Source organism: Cydia strobilella, chromosome 16 (assembly GCF_947568885.1).
Source record: "Cydia strobilella chromosome 16, ilCydStro3.1, whole genome shotgun sequence".
Lineage (NCBI taxonomy): Eukaryota > Metazoa > Arthropoda > Insecta > Lepidoptera > Tortricidae > Cydia > Cydia strobilella.
The window spans coordinates 15500102-15521772 of record NC_086056.1 but is presented as its reverse complement, the minus strand read 5'-3'; the positions used below and the strand labels follow the sequence as shown (position 1 = coordinate 15521772).

The window sequence follows — 21671 nt, the reverse complement described above, 5'->3', positions numbered from 1 at the left end:
CAGTCAGTAATCTGGTTTTCTTTCCTTCCATCTGGACAATGAGTTTTGCGCTCATGTCCTTCTCCCTGTAACAAAAAAAAGGATATTTAAATATTACAGTTTACATAAGAACTAATATATAAAACCTTTCTAATTTCGCCTTTTTTAGGGTTCCGTACCCAAAGGGTAAAAACGGGACCCTATTACTATGACTCCGCTGTCCGTCTGTCACCAGGCTGTATCTCATGATCCGTGATAGCTAGACAGTTGAAATTTTCACAGATGATGTATTTCTGTTGCCGCTATAACAACAAATAATAAAAAGTACGGAACCCCCGGTGCGCGAGCCCGACTCTCACTTGGCCTGTTTTTTTAAAGACGGATTGATGCCAGGATAATTGTTTCATGCTATAACGTGTTCAGGAATCATCAGAAATTAATCATTATTAAATTGTAAAACGGGACTTAATCGCGTATTTAAGTTTTAAGATTGACGACGTTTCGAGGACGGCGTTGTCCCTGTAAACTTAAATACGCGATTAAGTCCCGTTTTTGCAATTTAATAATGTGAAGAAATTGTGATAGTTTAAATCAGAAGTTAATCAGGTAGAATTGGATGATAGATATTTATCACACATATAATTTAGATGGTTACATAGAATAATATGTGTCGTTTTCTAGTAAAAGGTACCAACATTGTCGCTTGCCATAAGGACGCTCTGGCAGGTTTTTCGTAAAAAGATACAAGCATTTTGGTCCTTATGGTAAGCGACAATGTGGTACGGTGGTACCTTTTGATTGAAAACGTCACATATTATGCCGGAATTCCGGAAATCATCCTCTAACAGCCCGGCCTAGGGATAACATAGGCTACTTTATTTTTGTGAATTCACAAACAAGTTAAATAGTTTTGGCGCTGGCGTAGAGATTTCGCAGCACGAAAAAACAACATCTGATATAAGCCATGATGCCGTTATTCGGCTGAATTATGACGTGACCTATAAAACCGGCCAAGTGCGAGTCGTACTCGCGCACGAAGGGTTCTGTACCATTACGTAAAAAACGGCAAAAAATCACGTTTGTTGTATGTGAGCCCTACTTAAATATTTTATTCACGCGGGATATGCTTGTTTTAACGCTTCCACGAACTTTAAGGGTGATCACTGCTATTATAAATCAATCAATTCAATCAGGACTGTTTCCTGAAGCCTGGAAGGAGGCTCTTATCAAACCTATCCCTAAAATCAGTAATCCTGTTGAATACAAAGATCTCCGACCTATCAGCATTCTGCCCTTCTTATCGAAAGTTATCGAGAAAGTGGTAAGCCAACAAGTGACTGAATTTCTTGAAGCTAACGGTATCCTGCCATCAAAGCAATCCGGTTTTAGGGCTGGGCGTAGTACGTCAACTGCCTTGCTAGACGTCATTGATGACATTTTGACAGATATTGATGCAGGAAATGGATCAATTATGGTATTGCTTGACTTCTCCCGTGCTTTTGATACTATAGATCATAATTTACTTCTTTCTAAGCTCGCCTATTATGGATTTCATAGTTCGTCTTTGAAGTGGTTCTCTAGCTATTTGAGTGGTCGCCGGCAAAGGGTACAATGGTAACTGTCAGCTTTCTGATGCCTCTCTTGTCTCCCGTGGCGTGCCCCAGGGTTCGATTTTGGGTCCGATTCTGTATATTTTGTACAGCGCGGATATTGTGAAAAGTATTCAGAACTGTGCTTATCACATGTATGCTGACGATATACAGTTGTACTTATCTTGTAAACCAAATGAAATGTCATGTGCAATAAATAAAATTAATGATGACTTAGATCGCATAACCCAGTGGTCCAACAAAAATAGCCTAGTTTTAAACCCACAAAAGTCCAAATTTCTAATATTGGGTACTGAGAAACAGAGGCGCAAGATTTTAAACTTCAACCCCACGATTGAAGTCGGCGGTCAATGTATTGAGCAGGTAGCAGAGGTAAGGAACTTGGGTGTCCTGATGGACGGTAACCTCAGATTTCACAACCATGTAGTAGAGACCTCTCGAGTATGTTTTTATAGACTCAAAATATTATATAACGTGCGTAGGTATTTGAGTACTGAAGTCAGAATATCTCTGTGTGAATCTTTGATATTGTCAAAACTCAATTATGCCGATACTGTTATAGGTGGCTGTCTGTTGTCAAAAACCAAAAAGCTAATACAGCGTGTGCAAAATGCATGTGCACGTTTTTGTTTTTACATTCCACCTCGAAGCCATGTTACTCCTTACCTAAATAATAGCGGGTTAATGAATATGGAGTCGCGACGTGCAACGCATCTCGCCTGTTTGCTTTTTGGTATTGTAAGGACAATGACGCTACAATATCTATTCGAAAAATTAACTTTTTCACAAAGGCATATTAGGGGAGCTACTCGTTTGCTTTGTCCACGGCACAGCACCGCCGCATTTCGCGGCAGCTTTAAATACACTGCCACGAAATGCTGGAATAATATACCGCCTCCTCTTAGGAACTCATTGTCAGTAAATTCGTTCAAAGTGAATTACAAAAAATACATTTTAAGTGTACAGAAAAATCGTTGTTAAGTCTGTGCTAATTATTTTTGTGTACTTATGTGTACTTAGGTGTTATGTGTTTCTGGCTTCTAAGTGGATCTAATTGTACAAATAAAAGAAGTATGACTGCTACTGTACTGGTCAATAGTTTTTATATTTTAATGTGGATCAATAGTTATAATAATTCAACTAATATTATATTTAATTTGTATAGCTGTAGTATTATATATTTATTTATTTATTTTATATTTGATTCGTATAGCTGTTGTAATTATATTTAAGTTGTATTTGTTGCGCTCTCTCGGAAGGGTTTCCACGGAAGACCAGCGTCGGGGGCCTCATAGGTTCCTTGACATGAAGCTGAGTGGAGACCATTTCAGGAACGCTTTATAACCAGCAATCTATGTCAGTGTTATTAGTTAAGTTTTAAATTAAGCGTTTTTGAATAAAGCATCTTCTATTCTATTCTATTCTATTCTATTCTGTTTTTAGTATTTTGTTATAAACTGAAATAAATAAATATGTTTTGTTATAAACTGAAATTTTTTCATAGAAAATAATTTAATTTGTTCTTAGAGTAGTATTTTGTTGTTATAGCGGTAACAGAAATAAATCATCTGTGAAAATTTCAACTGTTTAGCTATCACGGTTCATGAGATACAGCCTGATGACACACGGACAGACAGACAGATAGACAGACGGACAGCGGTCTTAGTAATAGGGTCCCGTTTTTACCCTTTGGGTACGGAACCCTATGTAACATCTGTTAACTACCATAATTCACACAAATAAATATCTTATCTTATCTTAAGCGATATTGGATGCAATTAAATAACATTTACAAACATTTTATAATGTACTAAGTGCCTTGAATGCACACTTACGTCATTCATTATGATACAAATGTTTACACAATTTTGAAGTTTGTTTACTTTTTAGATGCTATGATGTGATGTAATAATGTGGGCTATGATATGATGCCAACAATCTAGGAAAGGATATCTAGGATATGCCAATGTGATTGCCGTACAGCTATAGAATCTATAGACGCTAACAACTAACCTAATTAAGTGTTGATGGGTAACACCTGTCTTATGTTAAATATGGTCAGAAAAAAAGTATACTCGTTTTTATAATTGTTTTTTTCATTGGACTTAATAATTAAGTCCTATAAGCGGGACCGTGAGCCTTAGGTTATGGGGATCGAAATTTTCCGTTTCCAAAATGAAAGTTAATTAATTTATTATGAAATTTTCCTTAAATATTAAACTTTCCCACTTTCCTTTGTTCGGTAAGTATTTTGTGCAAAGAAATATTAAATTTAGCAGCCGACCGTAGTCTGATTGATGCTATCAGATGTCCCCGTCATTTCTTTAACCCAACTCGTTGTCGGTAGTGAAATTTAAACCACGCGATCAAAATACCCGTATATTGACCCTACATTTAAAATAGTAACTAAATGTGCCGTTTTCAACCAAAAGGGTACTTATTGTCGCTTGTCAGTAAGGCGCTATTTCCATATAGCTTCAAATAGAAATAAACCTTATCGACAAGCGACAATGTGGTACCTTTTGGTTGAAAACGTCACAAATAGTGGCCAAGCGGAGCGTGCGACTTGCAATCCGGAGCTCCCGGGTTCGAACCCCGACTCGTACCAATGATTTTTTCGGAACTTAAGTACGAAATATCATTTGATATTTACCAGTCGTTTTTCGATGTAAGAAAACATCGTGAGGAAACCGTACTAATCCCAATAAGGCCTAGTTTTCCCTCTGGGTTGGAAGGTCAGATGGCAGTCGCTTTGGTAAAAAACTAGTGCCTACGCCAATTCTTGGGATTAGTTGCCAAGCGGTCCCTAGGCTCCCATGAGCCGTGACAAATTGCCAGGACAACGCGAGGAAGAAGAAGAAACAGTCTTTGGTAATATTTGTACAAGTTAATTTATCTGCATACACTATGAGCTCTATAATTAGCTACCATACTGATAGTGTGTTTCTGTATGAGTCATGTTTCTTGATTCCACGTTTTATCGTGAATTCTTGAATCTGGCTCAGAATCAAGATCATGATGACTCACATCCTTTATGGTAGCTAAGTTTAAAGGTCATTGTAAGAATCGTTGTTTTATTTATAGGTGGGTCAACTATTTCTTGTTGTTATAATGTCCCGTTTGCCAGGAGACAATAGTGACACAGTTTGTTAGGAGAACTGTTATATTATACTACGGTTTACTCATATGCTATTCGTGATTCATATAAATGCCATTAAAGGCGCCATTCATTTATTACCCCCTTTTAACCCTTTGATTTTGACCCTCCCTCCCCTATATAAGAAAAACAGGCCGACCCCCACCCTTCTGTTTAATATTTAGTAGTTTATTACGTAAGAATCTGAAGGAAAAATGATTACACAGCTATTTAGTATTCAAGCTAGTACTTGCTTATGCTATGATATATCTAATGTATCCATATAGCTTAGCTAACTTAGCGTTTTCACTCACGTATTTTTAGTCACTCGCGCGACATGTTTCTGAGAGCCTAGGTCCCCTTTTTTAAGCACTAACAGTGCCTGAGTGCCGCTAAGTCAGCTAAGTTACCATATCATACGATAGTTTAAATTCTGTATCCAAAGTACAATTTTTTGTTATTATAATTTTACTAATTTTACACAACCTAGTAATATTTTAAGCATGATCAAATGTAATTTTATAATGACATGCACAATTCGTGACAATTCCTAGTGTCACATAATAAATTGTTTACACAGCTGTTGGTGCAAAACTTGATTACAATATACCAGAATCTGTTACATAAGTGTGTACAGTGGCCATCAATAATATGCTGTAATAACCAGGGCGCTCAAAAATATCTAAACATTATTTTTCAGACTCATTCCCAACTCAATATAAACAACCCGATATAAACTTTTTTTTTTTTGACACGGGTAAATGCATTTACGCATCTCACCCCCGGGCTGGGGAAGCACATTGGGGGGTGGTATGTGGGACTCGCTCCTCCCGTAACTTCCTCTGCTAGCCAGAGGAAGAGGAGGAGAATACCTACTAACATCCCCTGCGGCGTTTCCGTCTATGCCGTTGAGGGGGGTGCAATGGGGTCGCGAGCATGTCGACCACGGCACCCCCCCGACCCGATATAAATCTACTAAAAATATAGTCATGTGCCACCCATCAGTTAGATATTAGTTATTTACGATACAAGTGCAGAAAAGAGGAAATCACCTATTCGCATGTGTATCGTACAACGTTTTACAGTACATATGGCCCTTTAAACTTTCGACATATGCACGAAAAGTGCTCTTTACGCACTAGTGCGAGGTACCATATGTACTGTAAAATACTTTTTAGTGGATAAAGGTTTCAAGCTCAAGCTGCGGCCCCTGGTTAGGAAGACTTGCTATAACATTATGGCAATAGAGATGTATTTATATCTTCCTTAATAGGGTCAGTGCGTTAGTTTTCGTCCAGCTCTAGTTTTCGTCCACTTGACCGTCCACATCCACAAAATAAAAATCAAATATATTATTTGCTAATCTGTCAAGTGGACTAAAACTAGAGCATGGATGGAAACTAGTGCAATGACCCTAGCTCATTTGCTCAGATTTATCTGATGACTGTGTACACACACTGTATGTGTGTGTACAGTTTGTCACAAGCTTATGTTTTATATTTTTTTTTAAGGAGGCAATTGAGCAGATATGGCCTTATGGTAAGCTATTACCATCACCCATGAGAGTTGGAAGTGCATTGCTGGCATTTAAAGGGGGGCTCTTTTGTTGAAGATTTGACGGACATTCCAAGTAGATTCTCAATAAACAAGTCATCAAGCATGTCTATCAAACATATTACCTAGGTAATGCTGGTACGTTGGTACCAAACTTTCCATATATACTTTCAGTTAATGGTTTTACTCAATTCAACAGTTTGTATGCGGAGACATACATTCATGGACAAATTTAGAGGAACGTAAAAAAAAAGTTTAATTACTAATTTTGAAATTCCTTAGTGCTTTTTTTTGCATTCGTCTAAATTTGTCCAACAGTATATTAGACTTTTTATAAACTTGGCCTAAACTGCACTCAATGGTATATAAAAAAAAAGAAAAAAAAACACCTTTATCCCTAACCTTGGTTTAGATGTATTTTCTTAAAAGATTCTTATTCCAAATAAGAATCAAATCAAACCAAGTCTTAAGACAAGTTAAACAACACATACTCAAACAATTTGATGTTTTTATCTATTGTTAAACCTGTGTGACTTGGTGCACCTTATACTAGCTATAATAAATAATGTCAAATTCCTAAGAATGTTTATATTCAGGCATCCGTTACACAAACAAACAAACCCAAGTTTAGGTGCCATTATACTTTCATTTCAAACAGCTAATTATGACTATGTAGGTCGCAAGTTTTTGTGATTTCCGCAGCTTTCATCCAAACGGCTGGCGCAGGTACAGTTTCTGCTCCCAATGCAGCTGAACCGTGAAAGTCATTGCCGTTCATAGTGACATCATTGTTTTTTTTCCGTCCCCAAACCATATTAGAATACTGTCATAAAAACCTGTTCAAGAAGTAACCAGTAGCTAATAACACCGCACTGCGACCATAAATATCATAATGCTGTCAATCATCCAAGATAATGGGCGTTTCGGAAATTACATTGTCCCATACAACAATAAGAAGCAATAACATTACGAGTTTTACTTTTACTTGGATATAGACTTTACTGACCTTTGGTTGAACGGGCGAACCCTTACAGCCACTTTTACCGAAGCCATTGTCACACATTATATTGTCAATAGATTTATTATGAATTACATTTAACCACACAAATACGACACCACAAAGCTCGTTGACATTTTTTTGCAACTTCAATGAATGAAGTGACATGACATGACATGACAGCAGTGGAAAGTGTATTTTTCTGTGTTGCAGTAAAAATTCTGGCTTCACCAGTAACTGACCAATCATGGAATAAATATTTAGAACAAGCGCTTAGCATTGGCTAGTAGTTTGTGTAATTTTAAAAATAGAAGAATATGTTTTTTTTGAGCATGACGGAAAACTTTTCACGCATTTTCACATATTTTTCGAGATACATTGGAAAAAATATATAAAACTGAAAATGAAACAGAAGTGAATAATTATTTTTAATTTATCCGCACTGAGAATTGGGAAATGAAGAGAAAATTAGATGGTAGAATAATATAGTTTGTCAAAGGCCTGTCTATATACTACCATATAAATAAGAACAAAAAACTATACTCATCCTTTTCTTTTGGGTGCTAGTACTAGTGTAAGACAAAGATAGTAGGATTCTCTCTGTCTACGTTTGAAATGAGACAGTCCTTTGAAAACTATAGTTGGTCAAGCAAATCTTGTCAGTAGAAAAAGGCGAAAATTAAAATTTTCTATGGGATGATATCCCTTCGCGCCTACTTTTTTTTAAATTTGCCGCCTTTTTCTACTGACAAGCTTTGCTTGACCAGCATTAGATTAATTGATGGAACGGATAGATTGTTGGACGTTTATAAAACGGGCCCTCGTAAGACGAACTAAATTTTACATCTGGCAACATTTGTCAGCTGTCGATATTTCCTCCCGGAGTACAGGTTAGAATTTTTAAATAATTTGTATTTTTCATAATTATCCTGATATATTTAAGGAAACGGCTGTACAAACAACGTATATAATTCACATTTATTAGTATAAATAGATTATCAACAGAATCACAAATATTAATGTTCAAATTTCAGTCGATGTTTGTCACATTACATAATATTTTTTACAGCATAAACCTGCAACCATGTCTGACTCTGCGCCCAAACGCCCCATGAAGTTCCCGTATACGATGTCTGCCAAGATCGCGCAGTTCCCGTTCAAATACTACGTCGCAAACCAGTGGATCTGGAAGTACTGGATGGTTGGCATTGGTGTGTCTATCCCCATCTTCTACAAGATCCACAAATTGGGTAAGATTTTCTTTTTTCCCTAAATGTTTCTTATTGCAGCAGTGGCTTCTATCCTTTGGAACATTGTTACCCCTGTGTAATGTCTGGGAGGCTGGTTTACCCCCAATTAAAAAAAAAACCGGCCAAGTGCGAGTCGGACTCGCGCACGAAGGGTTCCCTACTATTACGCAAAAAACGGCAAAAAAATCACGTTTGTTGTATGGGAGCCCCACTTAAATATTTATTTTATTCTGTTTTTAGTATTTGTTGTTATAGCGGCAACAGAAATACATCATCTGTGAAAATTTTAACTTACTAACAGACAGACAGCAGAGTCTTAGTTATAGGGTCCCGTTTTTACCCTTTGAACCCTTTCAAAGCATTACTTACTTTTATAATTAGTCAGTCTACAGTTCTACACGATGTATGACACAGCCACGCATTGTAACTGCTAAGTAAAGTTTATTCACCATAATTTAAGTATTTTATAGCACTAACAGCACCGAACTCTTTCTTCTTACTGCCTTTATTTTATCTGTGGAATGGAATGGCATGATGCCCATTTACTTTGTAGGGGTTGCCAGTTAGCCTAACGTCATGCTGGTCAATGCAAACCTAACATAGACAATTTTTCATTTATTTATTGTTGTTAAATAAATAAAAATAAAAGCCTTTTATTTTTGGGTAAAAGGGTATAGGCCTCTTTCAAAATTTTCCACCTCTCTCGATCTTGGGCCTATACCCAGTTGGCCCCCACCACCTTAACTACGTCATCAGCTCGGCGTGCCAATGGCCATCTTCGTTTTCTTTTTTCATGTGGACCTTTCCAGGCTGTCGCTTGTAAGGTCCATCTCACGTCCTGAAGTCTGGCAACGTGGCCAGCCCTTCTCCATTTTTGTTTCTGGGCCTGGCTTAGTGCATCTATAACCTTCGTCTTGTTTCTAATTATCGAGTGCCTTTATCTTCTTGTCAGTAGAAAAAGGCGGCAAATTTAAAAAATGTAGGTGCGAAGGAAATCGTCCCATAGAAAATTTGAAATTCGCGCCTTTTTCTACTGACAAGATTTGCTTGACCAACTTTATTTTCCTTATTTTAAGCATTATTGTTGTTATCCTATATTAATTAGTGCGCCATTTTACCTTGCAGCAAACTCCCCCGAGAATGTCAGCAAGTGGGCCGAGATGAGAAGGAAGGAAGCGGCCGCTCACCATTAAACTTTTGATAGCACTTTTTCCGGGCAAATCAAGATTATGGTATATTTAAGTTAAGCGAAAGTGAATAAATCATGAGTTAGTTTACTTCGAGTTTTATTTATCAAATTTAGTAGGACACAAATATAACGGTTTTCTCTCAAAAATGGATATTTGAGTGTTTGTGCTCTGCTTAAAACCAGGGACCGGCCCGCTATCCCTTATCGGGGTTTTATAAGGGTATTGCATAAGGCTTAACTCACCATACCCTTTGGCAGACGAAACCCTTTGTTTTGCTTTTAAAAACCCTTATATAAAGCTACCACATTTGAGTAATCGGTAGCCCAAATGCCCTTACAAAACCCTTATCATCCGCTCACCAACACCTTGCATATTGCTTATAAGGGTTAGCCTTATAAAGGGCTTCCCTTTTAGCATATAAGCGTGCTAATTTAAGTCGTCTACCTTGTTCATAAAGCACACATTACTTCGAATGCGAGCGATCGTCGGCGGCGACGGCGGCGTTCTTTGACTAGGCACGTATTTTCTTTCCTTTTCATACACTACCGTAGATATATACTAATCCTGTCTCTTTCACGCAAAGGGAAACCTTTATAAAAAGCGCTTAAAGATAAGGGTAACCCTTATTAAGAGCTAGCCTTATTTTTGGTTAGCTTTTCCGTAAGGGTTAGTCAAAGGTAAGGGTATGAATGGGCTTGCAGTTCAAAAGGGAAAGTCTTTCAATGTGGTTTTATCGCGGAAAGGGTTGTCCGGTCCCTGCTTAAAACACATGTTACATTGACCTTTGCAGCACTGTAGCCCAGCAAGTGAATTCTTCAACGAACAACAGTAATATATACCTAAATTTTAATCTGCAATGTCAAAAATCTGATCGGGTGACAATGCAATATTATGGTATGGATGTATGCAAATTTGCAGCTTCATTGGAAGTTGTAAAGTGGGTCAAATTGAACTTGCAAGATCAAGATTTGACCCGTACATACATAGGTACATTGCACGTTAATAAAAAGCTTGTAAAAACGTCAATCGAATCTTAACCTTTTGGACACCAATGACGGATATATCGGCACCGCAGGTCCAACTCTCCAACTCCAAAGTGATTAATCCGTCACAGACCACAGAGCAACATAGACCTACGTGCATGTGCATAAAGTTCAATTTCCGTTTTGACACTACGGTGACTTTTGTGTATGACACGGCGTCGAAAAGGTTAATCCTTTGACCGCCAAGACCTCAACTGACACGCACGGCTACAACCCAATATCAACCTTCGTGCATTCTGGCAAGGTTCACGAAATGAGGGCTACCGCGTTTAATTCCGCCGCTAGGGGCGCTAGTGTAGATAGAGGTCTTTCAAAATGCATAGAAGTTTTCGGGGTTTCAAGCTTTTTTATCGCCTTATTCATAATTTGTGGTAAATCTTTGTCCATCTTTGATTAGTCATGGTAAACAATACATATAGTTCAATAAATGTGGTATTTTCTATAAAAAGGGACCTTATTGTTGATGGAGCTTACGCCATTATTAACGATGCTCCGATATAAATACAATGCCGCGCGACGCTGTGCGGCGTACGCGCCATCGACAATAAGGTCCCTTTTCATAGAAAATGCCCCAAATGTTAGTGGTTTAAAAAAAAGTGCCAAGTAAAATATATGCAAAATTAAACAGGTTGAAAAAATTGCACATTTAGATGCTAAAATACCTTTGTGTATATCAGAACGTATTGATTTTGTAAAAATAATATAATAACTCCACGGCCGAGTTCGGCCACGGCGACTGCTGTCAACTCCGTTGCTGTCGCTGGTGTGCTCGCAAGTGGCTGATGTAGCCGATCTTGTTTGTAAAAATAAGCATAGAAGAATTATGAGGTCTGTTTTTCTGGACCTACCTACAGTGGCGCCAACTGGTGAGCACAAAAACGGTAGCCCTCATTTCACGATAGGCGTAGCGTTCAAAAGGTTTAGTTCTTCATGTTCTCTATTTCAAACAACTTCCTTGCACCAACATTAAATGCTGAAATTTTCAGCATTTTTATGGTTTAAGTTTAATTTTGATTTTTATGGATAGTAAATAAAAGTCGCCAAGTTGTATACCTTACTGGGTGCTTTATTACTAGAAATGTAAATTATTAAAAAACTTATAAATTACATCAATAAATTAATAATCGCAAACAACCACTATTGATACAATGCACTGAAAAACCAACATATCTAACATGCTATTTTACTTATAGGAATGCATTTTGATCGCAGTATTAAAATAATTAACAATAATTTCAAATTAAAACAATTTAAACTAGCAACACTGAAAAAAAAAATAGAAATTCCGAAACAAAACAGCAGCGAAAAAAACCCTTTTTGATGCAATCTAAAGAAACCGTGTTTCTAAAATAAACTTACGATTTAAAACTAGGTCTAAATATTTATTTTAAAATATTTAAAAATAAATACTAATTGTTGTCGAACACAAGCTTTAAATAAATTAAATCACTGCCATTCCTGTGTCCGTGATCATAATATTAAAAAAATAGCAACATTTTTAACTGACAATGACAATCGGTGGACGATGGTACCTTTGGATGATTAATTGGTTTCGTAAAAAGAACCGTAAACCGGGGTGAATAGGGACAAAACTTAAAATGTGATTTACCTCACAATTCATTAAAAAATACCCACACAAATTGTATCATACAAAATCTACTATTATTTTCAATCGAATGATACAATTTGTGTAGGTATTATTTAAGAAATTGTCAGGTAAATCACATTTTCAGTTTTGTTCTTATTTACCCCAGTCATCCCTATTCACCTCGGTTGACGGTACCTATATTAATTCTACGTTATATCTAACTTAGGGTTTCACTAAAAATCGGTGGTAGGTTTTTTTTTCGTATGGCTGATGGTAGGTTGTAGGTGTCACGCTTGTTCAGTAAACTTGTGTGAGCAGACATCAACCTTAATTTGTACTATTAGATTACATACTATTGACCATTAGTAGACTTTATCACTTTGAAATAAGATGTAGGTACGGTTACGGACTTTAATTGTTAAGCCATTAGGGTTTACTTTACACTGGACATTTCATACCGTTAATATTAACAACCAAATTAGCTTGAACCGGGACTTTACATGGTGAGTGAAGTTTCAACGCTGGCACTATACTATCCGCAAACCAAGCGGACGACCAAAGTCATATCACTATCTCTCTCACTGTGGCCATGACCATGTAAGCGTGAATGAGATGTTTTACGACCCCGGACGTCAGTTTCGTTTGCGGATAGTACAACAGCAAACCCTAAAGTAAACCTTATGTCTATGCAATAAGGTATACGAATGGTCAAACTACTGTGAACGTATGCTCTACCAAGCGAGTATCGAATAACACGGACACAGGACTAAAGGGAGACAATAAATCGCTGCCCTAATATTACAGGGTTCTATGTAACATTTTCAAGATAGTTGAAATTCGACTTAATGTCACTATGATAAAGTTCAAATTTCAGTTCGATAAAAGTAATACATAGAACCCTGTAATATTGGGCAGCGAAATGCAGGCACATTTGTAGCTGTAAGACCAATTACCGCCTAGCGTCCTTGTATGGTGATACAAGAAAAATTGTCAGGCAAATTTAAATTAATGGTATAAGAAAATAGAGTTGAATTTTCTTTATATTTGATAATCGAACAAGACAAAGTAAAAACAACTGTTCAATTTGACAATGATTAAAATTTCAATGAGGGTAAGCTAATTTGTACTAGTATTAGGACATTGAACCCCAAGAGGATACAATTACAACTATTTGTGCCATTTTCAACCAAAAGGGTACTTATTGTCGCTTCTCAGTAAGGCGCTATTTCCATATAGCTTCAATTAGAAATCAACCTTATGGTACATATGGTGACAATGTGGTACCTTTTGGTTGAAAACGTCACATTTGACCAAAGAATGATAACTTTTTAAATCAAGGGGCTACCTAACTCGTATCGTTAATAGTTAGGTTTTTATACGTTCACTGCGGTATGGTTGATTGGTACAGTCGCCATCAGATATATCGGAGCGGCCAAGGCGCTCACAAATATCTAAACACGCCTCTATTGTCAAGGCGCTAGAGTGCGTGTTCAGATATTTCTGAGCACCTTGACCGCTCCGATATATCTGATGGCGACTGTACCCCATGCAAAGTACTTATGTTTAATTACGAGTTACATAAATTGCCGCTGCGAAGGTGTTAACCCTTCAATTTTTATTAGACTCCAATGAAATAGAGTTAGACCAAGATAAGACTGCAACGATTTTAATAGCACACGCAGTGCGTGTTATTCAAGTCATAATTTCATAGAACTTTGACGTTTAAAATAACACCTTGGACTGCGTGTGCTATTAAAATTGTTGCAAACTTATCTTGGTCTAACAACCATTGTTTATACATTTTATAAACAAGAAGCGAATTAAGCAGCCAAATAAACTTGACAAATCGAGGTAGTATTTGGACTTACGTTTCAAATAGCATTTAGAGCTCCAAAGCCGCGGACCGAACAGCAGCGGGCAGCGGACGCTCAAGGCCATTCATACTTGATCGGGTTCTAGACATAGTATATACAAGTAGTTATAGACGCGCCACCGAGCAACCGGGGGTAAGAGAAAGAATATTTTACTTAAGGGTAAGAGAAAGAAAATTTACTTTAATTGCACTTTTGTTTTGTTTACAATTTATCCATTTTTGTTTTATTTTCCATTCTTGTTTTATTTTTGTTAAAATGAATCTGGCAATCTGACAACTTGGAATTTCTATTTCTAGTCTAATTTAGTATTTATATAAGTCACATGGTTTTCATACTATTTTTTAGAAAACTGTAGGTCTATAAGTCTATTACCCTATATTGTAACAACTTATTAATATAAGAGACTGTTTGTTTCTAAATAAATAAAACAAAATAAAATAAATTTTATTTCTTCCCTTTCACTCTTATAAATTTCGGTATTTCGCCATCGCCTCCTACCTATGATGCCACCCGGTCAGTGATAAGGACAAAGCATGGCACTATTTTCTCTATCCTCTTATAGGAATCGCAATAAGACTATCTTTCTCTATCAAAGAGTGTCAGGTCCTTGGATTCAACGTATGAACGTCCGCTTACCCGCTGCCCGCTGGCGCCCAGTCCACGGCCTAAATAAATACTGTTGTACTGTAGCCAGTGCAAATTATATTAAACAAGGTAGGATCCAGCCTAACGTCTTTCAAGCTATATTCTCACATGTCTTTTATAAGTACAAGTGTGACGTCACAAGTAATAATCAAATGAATAAATTTAAGAAGTACAAGAACACACGGACCTTATTTCCGTAACATAAGGCTCATTCTTGTTTACTATGTATCTTCGTATGACTTTTAGAACTTAAGGGTTTGTCTATAGCATGTTTAAACAAAAATAATTCACTAAATACGTGTACAGATTACGAATTTATGTAGAACAATACAATTTCAAAATGATGTAACTAATTTTAGATTCAAAAGGTTACGTTTTAACTGTTATCACATCTAAGTTACATTAATATATTGATAGACATACATAATTTGTCAATATGATACGAAAATATTGATCAATACTTTGCAAGCGTCAACAATCATCTAAATCTCTACGAATCAGTTTTGCCGTAGCCAATATCAATATCAAACAGTCGTATCAATATTCATTACAATTGACATTACTTTTATTTCTCATTAAAGTTACGTGACTTACTCGTGACGTGGCGTATACTCTGACAAACCCACTGTCAGTAGAAAAAGGCGCGAAATTCAAATTTTTATATGGGAGGACAACCCTTAAGTTTTTTTAGACTTGCCGCCTTTTTCTACCGATGGAATGGCTTGCCAAACTATAGTTTTATTGAGCTTAAAGCGATTCACACACACCACACGCCGCAATCTGCCGTGGAGTGACGTAATTTCAATCTATGCGTCCTCATCAGTATTTTATATCCATACTAATATTATAAATGCGAAAGTCTGTCTGTCTGTGTGTTACCGCTGAACCGATTCAGTTGAAATTTGGCATAGAGATAGTTTGAGTCCCGGAGAAGGACATAGGATAGTTTTTATCCCGAAAATCATCCCTTAAGAGGGTCGAAAACAGGGTGGAATTGAAATAATGAAGTGCCTGATAATTTGTGTACATAAGCAATTTGCATGATTGCTATTACACTTTACCCAAGCGCTATTCTTACTCTAGCTGCGGTTACTGAGTCCACGCAGACGAAGTCGCGGGCAAAAGCTAGTAGGGTATATTTTAATAACAATCTGACTTACTTACTATGACACCACTTACTCGAAGTACGACTCGAGTATCGTAGATTTGGAGATTACTGAGAACTCAAACTAGAGACGAACACTTTTATTGTTTTCTTTTCGATTAACCTAGCTAGGCATTACAAGTGTTGCTTCTTCCACGGTCCACACTAGAATGTCGCAACTGGCCCGGTTCCCCCTAGTCGACTTCCCCCTTCCAATCACTAATCACCTGTCAGATGTCCACCAATCACCGATCAGTATTTTCGCGCCATTTACTATAGACGGCTGTCTGTGGTAAAATGGCGTACCGCGCATTCCATCGACTAATCCTCGATAAGTATTTATATTTACCCGCCATTTCAATATATACGGATATTGTCTATGTTGAAACGGTGTTATCGTGATTATTTTATTGAAAATAACAATCAAATTAAGGCTTCTATATGCGAACCCTAACATTACATATATTATTAAGTCGGCCGCTCTGATTTTTTACAACTGTTTTGACATTTAATAGTCATATAAATTTTATTACATGCTAATTGTTAAGCCACGTCACTAAATAGCGTAATTTACAAAGCGTTACCGTTAACGTTTTAAATATACAGACAACATGCACCAATTTTTTGACGTGTCACACAGTCAGGTATTAAAATCCACGGAGTTTGTGCTGCAAACACAACATTTATGATTTTTTTTCTACTAGTTACTACTTGCAACGGATTATTGGTAGAGTTGATAGATCTTAACTCAATTCAATAAACAAGTTTGGGAACAAATCAAATTATTATATTAAATATTTCGATTTGTGTTTTTTAAGTAGTCACACTACTATATATAAATTAAAAACTGTAATAGATGTCATATATTAAAGCCCTCCAGTGGTGAAAGCCGGATTCAAACCGGCGTCTTTAGCTATCGCGGCTAACGCCATGAACCCCTAGGCCACCTCGCCACGCCGGTACCCGTCACAATTTCTCGACTATATGCCATCTTAGTAAGACTAGGCGTCTTAGACCAGCTCTAAGGGCAAGCAGTGCGCGCTTGCACCTCCTAAGCGAACTCCTTACGGATTTTTTCAATTCAATAGTTTAAACTTGTTCAGTTAACTGTATCCTGGTAATTCCAAACTGACTGTATGACAGATGTTTGATCACTAGCACTGAATGATTGTTCACACGACGTGTCCCGATCACCATTCACTATATTATAAGTAGTTCAATCACAATCTCACTAGCCTCGGTGGGCGGACAGACTGAAAGGGTTTTAGGTGTTTCTCTGATCCTACTGGCAATATCATGCTATTACTATTTTTTATATTACAGTGTTACTTTGGTTGCTGGTGTTTCACGGTTTTTGTAAACATTGTATATTAAATTTCACGGTTTAGATACTCGTTTTAGTCACTCGCGCGACATGTTTCGGAGAGCCTAGGTCTCCTTTCTCAAGCACACACACATGTCATGTGAATATGTCGCGCGAGTGACTAAAACAAGTGAGTCTAAACCGTGAAATTATTTAATGTTAGTACGTCTCACAACAGTTTAAATTCGAACATTGTATATGGTTTAACCAATGTACGGTACAAAGGAACGTACTAAGAAGCGTTTACGCTGCGTAAATTGAAGCAAAATGTGACGGCATTTTGTGGCTTTAAGTAGATTAGTGTTGTACGGTTTAGATCTAAAACATAACTAGTGATTTTAAGCGTCAACATTTGACAATCTAGTTACTTCATAACTTATGACACGATATCTACTAACTCATTTAATTATTTTAGTATTCCTTTGTCTGTTGAAGGCAATGCACATAGTTTAACCATAGGAGCCCCCAATAAATGAGTAGGAGAGACATTTCACTCTACCAGGGGTAAATGAAACACCAGTGCAAGGTACTAGGGGGCCATAGGATGTAAAGAGAAACACCTGCCCCACGTCTGTTGCCCTAGTAGCACAGGTAGTCGCGCAGGCGCGGCGGCGGCTGCGGTCACTTCAGCCGCGGCTTCTTAGCCCCGCCCCCGCCCCCGCCCCCCCGCGCCTCCTCCACCAGGGGAGCCTCGGGGAGGGGAGGGAGGGAGAGGTCGGCGCAGCGACGCTGAATGTACTGCTCTAGGCGGACGCCAGCTCTGAAAATAAATAAAATAATTAAGTTAATGATATTTAAGGCTCAATCATTTTCTTTAATGGGACGCGTTATAGTTACGCCAATGGGTGGTTATCTTGCATAACAGGCCGTCCGGCAGTAGGCGTAATCTGCAAGACTGAAGCGAGTATAGGCGGGGGCTGATACAAAAAACATGCGCATATTACTCGCATAAGAAGCCTACGTCTACTGATCCATGCAAAAGCATGCACGAGTTAGTGATGCATCCAGCTTGTTTACTAGCTATTACGGGGTCAAAGGAATCCTGGCCAAGATGGGACACGCTGACAACACCGTCGTATGTGTGTCGAAGAGGAAGAGACAGTACACCTGATGTGTGAATGTCACGTCCTCGCCAGACAAAGAATGAAGGACTTTGGATCAGGCTATCTGGAACCAAAGGAATTCAAAACGCTACCCATGAGCTCCATCATCCGGCACATGTAGATGGTGGAAAAAGCTAGAGTAGTTGACGGATCTTTCCTAGGGATGGGTGGAAGTGTATCTGTAAGGGCCCCCGAAAACCATAAGATAAAATCCAGCTTGAACATATTATTCGCGCCGCTTGTCCTCGCCTTGCTCCAGCTACATCCGCCGTGTGCACCATCTATCTATACTAATATTATAAATGCGAAAGTGTGTCTATCTATCAGTTACCTCTTCACCCTTAAACCGCTGAACCGATTTAGTTGAAATTTGGTAAATATAAACTATTTCATCATCTTCATAAATTGTAATCTCCGATTCTGATTGTGAACATCCACGGCATCACTGCTACATTTTAGGTGCTTTCTTTCTTCTGCCGCTTGCCGGGATGCTCACAAATTACGTTGCCGGACTGTATTCCGCGTTCCAGGGTCCAAAGTTCGGGCTGCTATTTTGGGTGGAGGATCCACCGCAGCAACCCTACCACCAACACTACAGATAGTTTGATTCCCGCGGAAGGACATAGGGTAGTTGTTATCCCAGAAGTCATCCTTTAAGAGGGTGAAAAAGGGGGGGGTAGAAGTTTGTATGGGGAATCGATAAAAAGCAAATTGGATAAAAAATAAGTTACCCAAATCACAAATTTCATAAATTGTAAATTATTTTCCTAAGGTGTGGCAATAGTTTTTTTTTTTTTTTTGTAAGACATGCTCCACGCAGACGAAGTCGTTGGCAAAAGCTAGTAACAGTATAAAAGTAGAACACAACTCACTTGGCTACAGGGTGCGTGTCCTTGTTATAAGTATAACAGTTGAGGAACACGAGCGCGGCGTCGTCGAGCAGCGCCGCATCCGTCGCGTATTCGCCTCGTGACAGTTTCTCCTTGATCGTGGTGAAGTCCATGGGAGTTTTAATGACGTCTAAGTAGTCGGGGACCTGTGAAGAATATTATATTTAAATTTTAAGTCATGCCAAGCTGTGCTTATATAGTTTTGTTGTCTGTAGTGTCCCACAGCTAGGCAAAGTTTGTCTAGGATTCCTCCTTTTGCAGAGTGTATCAACGCAATAACGATAACGCGGAAGCATTTAAATTTCACTAATACGACGATATCCACGTCCATAGGCTCAATGTCTAATAAACAATCATTTATAAAACTAAGTAGAAAGAAAATTTAGAGTCGAAGTTTGCTCAAGTAAATTTGAGCTAGACACCACTCAACTCAATCCACCAATCAACCACTGAACCAAAACGAATGCAGTATTTTTTTAAATAGCCAATCGCGAACCAATTACGAAAGGATTGCTAACATGTAGCGTGTATTTCATACGGTGTGTTATGTGTAGTATACGAATAGCGATTCGCCAGATCTGCACGCATTTTTAGGCTAGGTTCACACGGCGTTAATTTTTCCCGTATACCGTATACGGGGTTTTATCGAATACCGTAATGACAGCAAAATTTGTATGGCAACGTTCACACGGCGTCTATGCGGGAAAGCCGTTTAGCAGTTTGAATACTTTTTTTCTATTCTATGTTGATATAAACGTACCATTTCCGTATCGACGGGGTCATAGAACGGCCAGCAGTCCTTGTGTTTCATGACCTCTTTAAGAAGCTGCTCCAAGCCCTCCGTATGAAGTGACGCTTCTTTATTGCTTCGTTTTCTGCCGTTTACTTGTTTTTCTTCTGCAGATTAATAAATATATTTAACCATTTTAGGGTACTTAAAATATAAATTACAATCTTCCTCTTACTAATATTGTCTTCGTTTACCGCGATAGTTACTCATGAAATAAAACTATGAAAACGGATTATATCGCGTATATTGAATTTATAATACATCCCGACGTGTAAAGAGTTCGAAACGTCGGGATGTATTATAAATTCAATATACGCGATATAATCCGTTTTCATAGTTTTATTCCTCTTACTAGTTTTCTTTTGAGAAGTTTCTTTGATACAATGAAACTATAAAAACTTAACAACTCATTTTGTAATAAAAACAAACAAAAAAAGACTATTTTCTTGTGGATTTGTTTTAATTTTAGTAGCAAAATGCTTCTATAACCCGTTAATGTTAATCAAATGACTACATTTTTGGTGGTTTGAACAAAATCTTACCGTGAACGCCATTCGTAAGAGGCGTTTTCACCTTTTTGCTCGCGCTCGTGTTGACACCGTCTTTCGATCTACAATCACAAAAAAAAACAACATTTAAATATAGTTTTTGACGGTACTATTTGATAAGATATTTAATTAGGGTTCCGTACCCAAAGGGTAAAAACGGGACCCTATTACTTCGCTGTCTGTCTGTCTGTTCGTCTGTCACCAGGCTGTATTTCATGAACCGTGATAGCTAGACAGTTGAAATTTTCACAGATGTTATTCTGTTATAAAAATAAATATTTAAGGGGGGGCTCTCATATGACAAACGTGATTTTTTTGCCGTTTTTATAGATAATGGTACGGAACCCTTCGTGTACGACTCGCACTTGGCCGGTATTTTTGGTCTAATTACTAAATAAGTATGTATATAAGTATAAAAATAAGGAATTTGTAAATAAGTCTTACAAATTGAGAGATGGACTTCACATGGCGACCACGCCCTGCCAAAGAACATGTAGAGTACTTACTTGCGAGATCTCCTATTATTAGTGGGCGTATTTCCATTGGCCAGAGGCGATGCCTCCTTGCTCTGTCGTGATCTCGTCTTCTTAAGTGCTATTAGCGATGTGTTGTCTTCACTGTCGTATGAATCTACAATACACATAAGAATTATACATTTTTGTATAATTTAAATATTGCTTTAAGGATCGGTCACACCGCCACACAAATATGTTGACGCACCGTTTACGCAGCAAAACTTAACGCGTTATACACGTCACTCTGTATAAGGTACGTAGTTTCCGTGTGATCGGTCCTTTAGATTTTTTGTTTATTAAATTATTGATTAGCTTGATTTAAAAAGCTGTAATATCATATCCGATGTTAGTTTTATAAGATTTTATAGTTCATGCTTTAAGTATCTATGTCAAATTAAGGGTTTAGATTAGAAGAACAAGAGCCTTTGACTTTTGACGGAGAAATAGGCCTT

General features: G+C 37.7%; 2 protein-coding genes across 3 annotated transcripts in view; one reads left to right on the top strand and one right to left on the bottom strand.

The window, feature by feature from the left end:
* Positions 1-8081: 8081 nt before the first annotated feature.
* On the top strand, positions 8082-9803 carry LOC134748571 (uncharacterized). 2 transcript variants are annotated; one of them, XM_063683362.1, is made up of 3 exons: positions 8082-8166; positions 8346-8526; positions 9652-9803. In XM_063683362.1, the coding sequence occupies exons 2-3, from the start codon at positions 8361-8363 to the stop codon at positions 9717-9719; spliced, it is 234 nt and encodes a 77-aa protein (XP_063539432.1). In that variant the 5' UTR covers positions 8082-8166; positions 8346-8360; the 3' UTR covers positions 9720-9803. The 2 variants fall into 2 exon arrangements, with proteins under 2 accessions (XP_063539432.1, XP_063539433.1); XM_063683363.1 differs by having other exon boundaries at positions 8130-8239.
* A 7694-nt stretch (positions 9804-17497) lies between these two features.
* The window catches only part of LOC134748147 (bromodomain adjacent to zinc finger domain protein 1A), a 33268-nt gene continuing 29094 nt past the window's right edge, over positions 17498-21671 (bottom strand). Inside the window, exons 22-26 of the mRNA XM_063682854.1 lie at positions 21211-21334; positions 20699-20766; positions 20127-20263; positions 19349-19512; positions 17498-18133 (exon numbers count right to left, since the gene is read on the bottom strand). Of these exons, the coding sequence (XP_063538924.1) occupies positions 17995-18133; positions 19349-19512; positions 20127-20263; positions 20699-20766; positions 21211-21334 (632 nt within the window). The 3' untranslated portion in view covers positions 17498-17994. The remainder of the gene's footprint in view (positions 18134-19348; positions 19513-20126; positions 20264-20698; positions 20767-21210; positions 21335-21671) is intronic.